An 8,602-nucleotide genomic window follows, 5' to 3' on the forward strand; every position below is an offset into this window, starting at 1 on the left:
GGCTAATAAATAAAAGCAAAATTGAAGGGTCACCTTTTCTGCTAAAAGGAGAATTGTGCTGCCCCACTTAGCGCAATTGTGTTGGTTTAATGTCGGGAATGTTTGTTGTAAGTCCGCAACATTTGGTAAATGGCTGTAAACAACAGACAGCAGTGGACAAGATTGACTGTTATAGTCTTTGCTCAGAATAGGGAGAACATCTGCTTACAAACACTCTCTTTGGTCCGTCGAATGGACCAACCATTCACTGAAACAAATAACCCTCTCTTCCGGCAGCCAATAAGTCATTGGTTGGTACATTTAACAAGAAAAGGTGACGAAAGTAGAGAGAATCGCAAGGAGAAGTGTAGATGAACTTACTAGTAACTTTGTTTTAAGACCTTTTAAATATCCGTTTTGTGGACTTTAGGCCTTACTTCTGAGTGACTCTGCTCACAGCTGTACAGTGGCCAATTTTCAGGTTCAGTTTGCATAACTTACCTGTTACACTCGAGGAAATGTTAAGTGTTTGCCTCGCGTATCTTCAGGCGTGGCTCCACGCAGGTGATCCAAATTTTAATATATTTACAACCTGCACAAATCCCATAATACAACTCTTTTACAAAAAGCATAATCATTGTTTGCAATTTCTCCTGGGACATGAAGATGTCCCAAGAGAAATCGAAAACAATGCCTATGCAAATTTTTGGGGGTAGAAGAGATTTCGAATTATATGCTGGTGTTATTCATGTGGGGAATCCGCAAAGCGATCGAGAAAGTAGAGACGCTACAAGAGATCGTACACATACAGGAGCCCGTGATTAGGAGCGTACAGGTTCATTGCATTTGTGGAAGACTGCCCTTTTACATACCGAGTTATTTTTAGACAAATTTTCTCGCGAAACCAGACCTTTTCAGCCACTCACCAGTCTTGCATGAGAGATTATTACCTATGGGATTGAGAATGATCTCTCGTGCAAGCCAATAAGCCAGTTCAGAGTTTTAAAAAAATACGTGCGCGCGTCGGGATAAAAACCAGCATCTTTTGTTATGGAAATTGTTTGCAGAAATTTGCTTTCAATATATGCTTTCAATATATGCTTGATTTTATCCCGACGCGCGCACGTGTTTTTTTGGAACTCCGCACTGGTTTATAGACCATTTTCGAATTCTCAAGGCTGGACTGGATATTGCATGAAATGGAGGCTAATGCGGGCAAATCTTTTCAAATGCAAATTAATTTGCCCGCATTGGCCTCCATTTCATGCTAGATCCAGTCCAGCTGTGAGAATTCAACAATGGTCAATTCTTATTAAAAAGAACACTCGTCTAAAAATAGCTTCATCTGTGAAAATCCCAAGTATTGGAGTTGTAGGCTCCTTTGTATACGTTTCCGACAGAAACGCAGACAGGAGCTCTATTTACAGACCTGAATAAGGCACAATCCGGATCTAGAATTGGGATGAGTGAAGGCATACACCAGCCACGCTATACAAGCAAACAGCAGCACTGCGCCTGCGCAGATAACAGCTATCATCCATGGCTCCAGGTCTTGCTTTCCTTCACTCACTATCTGGCTTTCTTGGCTGAAACACCTTTCCACCTTCAAATACAAGGAAAAGATAATAGATCAAAGGGCCCAGTAGAAATCCAGCCAATCCTTTCCTCTCTACTCAATCTTTTGCCTTTTCCAAGGTCTCAAGTTCCGTTTTTTTGGCCCTCTTCCGATTTTCTCCTGTTTTTTTGGCTACTGCTACAATTCCTATTTTGCTATTTTCTTAACCTGCGATCAGGCTCTACTTTAGTTTTGCGCGGTACGTACTGTGGAGTTGGCAAGCGACGACATAAGAGAACATATGGGTGTAGCTAAAAATGGGCAAGATCGCAGGTTACTATTTTCTGAGTGACATTTGGTCAGATATGGCCAGAAAAGCACGTGATTAGATACACGCGGATTTCAATAAGCGTCACAAAGTGTCCCCTTGTTCTTCTTCCCAACTTCAACGTCACTCGTGTCTCGGAATACAGACGTCGGAATACGTCAAAAAGTGTCTCTAAATGCTGCTCCTCAATTAAGAGTAAACTGCTGCATTTACTCTGACCCGAACATAACGCTAAGGTTTACTTTTATCTATTGTTGGAAATAGATAGCAAATGCTGAGACTCTGAATGAGACACTTCGTGTTGGATGTTGCATGTCTTCCTCCTCTTCAAAGCGAGTCTAAGTGCGAAGGTTTTGTGATGGTAATTAGTTCTACTTTACATTTGAATAAAAACTAATAGGCCATTTTCGAAATATAAAATATTCAGCTTGACAGTGAGGCCGGAGGACAAAAACAATAGAAACGCGTTGGAATAAATGTGAAAAATATTTACATGTCATCCACTTTCCTTTGTCTTTGTCCTCACTGCCTCACTATCAAGGTGAATTTTAATATATCAAAAAAGGCCTGTTTTCGTAAGAAAAACTTCGCACTTGACTCGCTTTGAAGAGGAGGCAGGCATGAACTCGGAAATGGCCTATTGCGTTCATTTCCGAGCATAGTTGCATTTGCATTTGTCAAAAAAAAATAATGAAATGCACAAAAATAATAATAATTGCATTTGGCACTTTGCACCCTATAAAGACAACTACTTTGCAGTGTAACAAAAATCCTTCTTGTCGCAATCTCAGACAGATATGCGTGTTGGTGTGAAATTTTCACTATTCTTTCCATCACAACAAAAAGTTTAAAAAATTACTTGATATTTTCCTGATGAAATGCAACCCGAGGAAAGCCATTCTGGCCGGTGACGGTCAAATCCATCTGAACATCTTTGAAAACAAAGAAAAGAGAAACACAAGTTAGAATTAATTAAAGAAGAAAAGATGACAAGTAAAAAATATCTCATAAGGCAGTACAGTCATCAAGGGGTCAAGAGAGAGACTGGGCACTAAGTAGGAAACTCGCAAATTGTGAGGCATTAAAAGAACACCACCACTGAAAGGAAAACACCACTTTCCATGGCATAATAAACAACACCACACGAAAGTACTATCCAGTAACTTTCATTTGAAGGGTTACACTTTTGCAGGAGCGGAGTCAGAATATTCAGAGGTGGAGAGGAAACACAGTTTCAGCCTCAACAAACAGATCGGTAATCTCCTGTATGTCGTCCTGGCTTGTAGCTACCAGAGCTGAGTCGTCTGCATAAAGCAGCCCCCTCACGCAGATCACTGTTGTCTTTGACGTAGCACGCAGCCTGGCAAGGTTGAAGAGGCCATCATCTGGTCGGCTTCGGATGTACACACCTTTAGTTGTCCTGCTAGACACATATTCCAGTACTGCGGCGAGGAAGAACGCAAACAGAGTCGGCTACCCCCTTCCTAAATGCACCCGTGTAGTAAAGGGTTCAAAGTGTTTACTAGTAATAATGCGCTGATCAAATCGAAACTTTAACAGCCTCCCCCGCCCCCCCCCCCCCCCCTTCCGGGCAAACACCGGCCATATGACAATCTTCTGTGCCCGGGGAGTGGGGAATTTGACCTTTGCCTCCGTGGCGTGGGGAAAATTGAACCGGGAGTGTCAGGATCCAAATGATTTTTTTTTCGGGCGCCGAAGTCGCTAATAGCTATAAAACACGTGTTTGGACGAGATGGAAGAGTTTAAAGGAAGACATATAGCATTTGTGAGCGATTGGCTTACAAAAAATGTCTTTATTAAAGACGACAGGAGCCGACGATTGTTCTTTAGTGGGGTATGACAGACAAATCCGACGATAGGGTAGGGCATTTGAACACCATTTTGGCCCGAGGGGGCGGGAATTTGAACAATCCAATCTTCAAAAGTTCAAATTTTCCCAGGGGATGTTGAAGTTTCGAGTTGATCGGCGCATAACATGCTCATAAGTAGAATTACCGGAAACAATTGAGTTGTTAATAACCTGTTAATCTTTTGGCACCATGTGCAATTAAATTCAGTGGATTCTCTTCTCTTGGCACATTCTTCACATGTCCCTGCTGTGATGCAACCTGCATGGAAGGATTTAATTTTAAACAAAGAAAATCAAACAGCAAAAAATTTCAACGAATTAATAACATTGAAAACGGTTATATCTGTTACCTTCTCTAAACCAAAAGAGTTATTAAACTAATAGAATAGTAAGTTTGTAAACTAAGGTTGGAAATAGTATATTTTTGTCTGTCTTACTGGCTTTTGGGCGAAATATGACAGCAGCGTTATTTATAACCCAGCTTTGGTTGATGTGCACCGCGTCGTAAGTATAGAATGTGCGAAATAATTGCCCTGCAAATAAGATAGAAATGAATCAAAGTGATAATACTGATCTTGCAAATTTACAGTAAAGCTTTCACTGAATAAATACAGCTCAACGAGAGTTACAATAGCCTCCCAAAAATTCAGGGGTAATTGTCACTAGTTTCAGGACACATTCACGGTATGTCTTTTGCTCCCAAAAGTTGCTTTAGCTGTTCTTGTTGCCTGAGACATTTGTTCCTCTGTCGTTCAAAGGAGGCTATTATCGTTTTTCCGTTCGATTGCTTCATCTTTAATTGACTAAACTCGCGTTATTTGCCGCTCTACTTACAAATGCCGTAGTAGTGTTTGAGCGTGTCGACGTAATAAGCATCCGAAATGCCAATGGCCACTGGATGACCTTCAACTGAAATGTTGTGCACTGGAAACGGGATCTTGTGGTAAATAAACTTAATTTCACCAGTCTTGTTCAACACACATTGAAACGTAAAGGTGCGCGCTGAAAAGAGGATAAATTTTGAGGAATAAAGGAAAAAGAAAAATAATTGTACAGTAAATATCACTATCCATACTGACTGAAAATGAAGAATTCCTTACCTTCAGGATCGTTATCAAGGATTACGTTTGACCACTGAATAATGAATTCATTCCCTAAGTTGCAAGAAACAAAGAGATCATCAGTGCTATTCTTTCTTTACACTATTACCCGTCAAAAATGACAAAGATAACTGTGTATAAATTTATTGTTGACCTTCACTGTAATTCAGCCAGTGGCTGCGAAAGTGATTAATAAACAAACAAATCAATCAATCAAATCAACGCCACCAAAGAGTGCAATTTTATCAGCAAAAACATGCCCTCTGCCTCTACACGTGATCGCACGTGCTTTTGACTGTCTTGGTACTTGTCTTTGCTATCACCTGCAAACCATATTGCATGGTGAAGTGAGGACTGGACATTATAAAATCAAAGCCATTCGCATCAGTCGACTCTCTTGGGCCGGATTTTCGATCTCAATCAAGTTAAAATAGGGCAAACATCATTATTTTTTTAGGTCTTTTTTATTGCGTTAAAAATGTTGCTAATTGAAGATTGGTGACGAAACGTGTTTGTTCGTCTCAGATAGTAAGGGCGCCATGATTCGCCAATTCATTCATCGGGCAATGTTCGGGCAGTTCGGCGGCCCACTAATGAACGAAAGTTTGTTTTTGATGCTTCTTGCAAAGATCAGATATAAAAATATCTCAATAACCTCGTTTTATTGTGCCGTAATGTATGTTACGCCACTTTATTTTTCCAGTCGATTTGTAGCCCTCGTACTAGGCGTTAGGCAGAATGGAAAGAAAAAGCGACCGTAAATTATGACGTGTCACGAGAAGACGAGTTTGGCATGAGATATGACCACCACCAAGCCCCCCCCCCCCCTCCTTCCCCTCCCTGCTATTGCTGCTATCAGGGCTATTTGTGATCGAGAGCCACAAAATCAATACCAAAATAATTGATGATAGTGACCTACTTCCTGGCAAAAGCTTCGATGCAAAATCGGAATGAACCAGTCAGAATTCGAAACAGTCATGCAACTTGTTCAAGCACGGGCAAACACCTGCGCTAACACGCATACGAGACACGATTTGGTCGATTTTGTTTATACTTCACATCTGTTGTAAAAGATGCGAGTGATTTTTTTGCTAGGCACTATGTGTAGTAAACTCAAATGCAAACATTGCTTTTTCTCTTACCGTCGGTAAAATGATGAACTGTGCTTGTGATGTTAAGTGAAGGGTTAAAGTGTGCCATCAGTGGGGCAACATACTGAAACTTTGCCACTTGACGGCTTTTTGATATACCCAGATTAATAAAACCTGCAGAAACAAATCTCATCTCAAATTGTGTAAAAAATTTGCCGCGGCTAGCTCGGTTATTATAGCCCAGGGCCCGGTTGTTCGAAAGCCTATTAACTTAATCCAGGATTGGCGTAAACTTTTGTTTCATGTTTTCAACTTTTGGTGAAAGTTTCTTTTGCTTATTCTTGTTTTTCAAGATTGACTTCTTCTAATGTAAAGTTTTGCCGTATATCAGCGTTAAACAGCATTTGGGAGTAAAGAAATAAACTCCTTGGTTAATTTTTAATCTGGGATTAGCGTTAATTGGCTTTTGAAAGTGACATTTCTTGATAAGAAGCTCTTGGTATAAATCAGTACATACATAAACTTTTGCAGTTGCAATTGTTCAATGCAGAGAGGAAGGTTTTCATACATGTCTTTACTACACGTAATATCTTACCTCCAGTGGTAAGAGTTGCATTTGTCACATAGTGACCGTAGAATGGAAACTTGAAAGGCAGTTTGACCACCCCAATTGCACGATTGTTTGACGAAAGATGATCATCTCGTACGCTTCCAGCTCTTTGTCTGAGGTCTGTCCATAGGTGTCCCCCGTCTTGATAAAAGAGTGATGTGTAATACTTGTGATCGTCCTAAAATTGACGAGTTTCGATACTTTCGAAAGAGGTTTATCAATTGAGTGTTTTTACAAAGCGTCTTTACTCAACTTAGCACCGCAGGGTTTTATAATTACTAAATAGAGAACAACAAAACGGGCAATGAAAACTCCCAAACCTTTTTCACAGCCCCCTGCGAACAAAACGTGAGATCTTTCTTGCAGAACTACAAATGGCCAAGGTAGAGAAAGAAAACACGTTTGTAGGGATAAATGTTCGTTCCAATTTCATAACCAACGTTTGTCTTATTAACAGATGAGAGATATTTCGAGACGACTTTTTCGTTGGCGTTGCTTATGGTCTCTAATGAATGTTTGGCACTGCAGGTGCTGCGCTTATTACTACTGACTGTAGATGCGCATAGGCTAGACGGCTTCGGCAATTTCTACAACCTGCATTATGCCCCGTTTGCTGAAAACTTTGTTGAGTTTGAATCCGTTTGAGCACTTACTCATTCAACATTTACTGGACGCAAGCATGCTCACATCAAGCATCGTACCCACCCCGCCACTCCCCACAAATCCTACCCCGAGAATCATACGCCTTATTCCAAAATGGCCGCAAATTTAGTATGACATTGTTTCCATGCAAATTGGCCCTTATGGCCTCGTTCAAGGTTAAATATTCTTTTGAATACTAAAAATGGCGGCCATTTTGGAATAAGGTGTTTGTTGTTACCAATTTCTGTGTCGCGATCAAATAGACCACTTTCATAAATGGCGACCACTTTTATTCTTTATGTTAATTGGACCTACTGCCCTCATTTTGAAACAGAATTTCTTTTGAAATTTGCTGGTCGTAACGAGGCTAGAAAGGCTTATTAGCATTAAAATAAAAGAATATTTTATTTGGCCACCACTATAAAAGAGCTCTATTGCTTAAAGTTGGCCGGATGCAGCCCATTATTTAATCCTGAATTAACGATTAACGATTATCGTTAATTCTTAATTTGCTCTGAATTTACTATTATCGTTAATTTAGAAGACTTAAAGCTTGATATAGATTATGGGAAATGGTCATATATATTTTAAAAGTAAACCCGAAGGCATGGACACAGGAGTCGAACCTTACCTACATGTAGGAATAGGGAGCTTTAGCAACGACGACTGGAACGGCAACGAGTACGTAATCACTTCGCGATTATTCCAAGCATTTGGCATGACAATGCAGGGACGGCGGAACGTATTTTGTATTGGGGGAGCTAAAAAAGCAAGCGCCGGGGACGCTAACTTGGAGGGGGTTTCCGCCAGAAAATTTTGAAATTTTGAAGCTCGGAAATGCTACTTTTAGCATTCTCGGCGAGATATCAAAAAAATAAACGTGGATCAACCGTAAAAACCGTTTTAAAAGTTTTATTTTTTTGCTTGAAATAGTGTGGCAGTCCCTCAATAATGAAACCAATACGAGTAACGCTTAATTTAGGGGAGAAAATGCAAATTTATCTTCAAGTGATCACGTTCTTCATAAAACCTCAAATTTGGCTATTTCACGTTGTCGTTTTGCTGACGACGGCAAAGAAATGGACAAAAATGAAAAACGCACGTTCAGGGCGTGCAAAGTTATTGTTTTTGCCTACTAAATATGCAAATTTGTGACGTTCGCGTTGCCGTCGCCGTTGTCGTTGCTAAAGGTCCCTAATAATAGGAAGCTTAAAATTTTACGACGGGCGACGGCAACAACAACAACGCAAAACAATGATATCATTGGTTAAAAGAGCATAAATAATCGTGCGGCACGGATTTTACGACGGATTCTTGCGGTACTCTGCATAAGGGCCGATTTAGGGCCGATTTACACGATACAATTTTGTCGCATGCGACAAGCTCGCGACAGGCCTACGACATGACTTACGATTGTCGCAGCGTTT

The 8,602-nt window shown here is 40.4% G+C and overlaps 2 protein-coding genes across 4 annotated transcripts in view; one reads left to right on the plus strand and one right to left on the minus strand.

Annotated features, from left to right (window-relative positions):
- Positions 1 to 8,602, plus strand: part of LOC138040831 (uncharacterized) — a 75,315-nt gene that overhangs the window by 64,622 nt on the left and 2,091 nt on the right. The window lies entirely within an intron of this gene.
- LOC138041059 (plexin domain-containing protein 1-like) overlaps positions 1 to 8,602 on the minus strand; it is a 170,497-nt gene that overhangs the window by 951 nt on the left and 160,944 nt on the right. For 2 of the 3 annotated variants that reach the window (XM_068886851.1, XM_068886846.1), the window contains exons 3-10: positions 6,519 to 6,711; positions 5,975 to 6,097; positions 4,833 to 4,886; positions 4,567 to 4,734; positions 4,170 to 4,265; positions 3,904 to 3,991; positions 2,722 to 2,794; positions 1,409 to 1,582 (exon numbers count right to left, since the gene is read on the minus strand). In XM_068886851.1, the coding sequence (XP_068742952.1) occupies positions 1,409 to 1,582; positions 2,722 to 2,794; positions 3,904 to 3,991; positions 4,170 to 4,265; positions 4,567 to 4,734; positions 4,833 to 4,886; positions 5,975 to 6,097; positions 6,519 to 6,711 (969 nt within the window). The remainder of the gene's footprint in view (positions 1 to 1,408; positions 1,583 to 2,721; positions 2,795 to 3,903; positions 3,992 to 4,169; positions 4,266 to 4,566; positions 4,735 to 4,832; positions 4,887 to 5,974; positions 6,098 to 6,518; positions 6,712 to 8,602) is intronic. The other variant, XM_068886864.1, reaches the window with a different exon arrangement.

Source organism: Montipora capricornis, chromosome 1, assembly GCF_036669925.1.
Source record: "Montipora capricornis isolate CH-2021 chromosome 1, ASM3666992v2, whole genome shotgun sequence".
Taxonomy (NCBI): Eukaryota; Metazoa; Cnidaria; class Anthozoa; order Scleractinia; family Acroporidae; genus Montipora; species Montipora capricornis.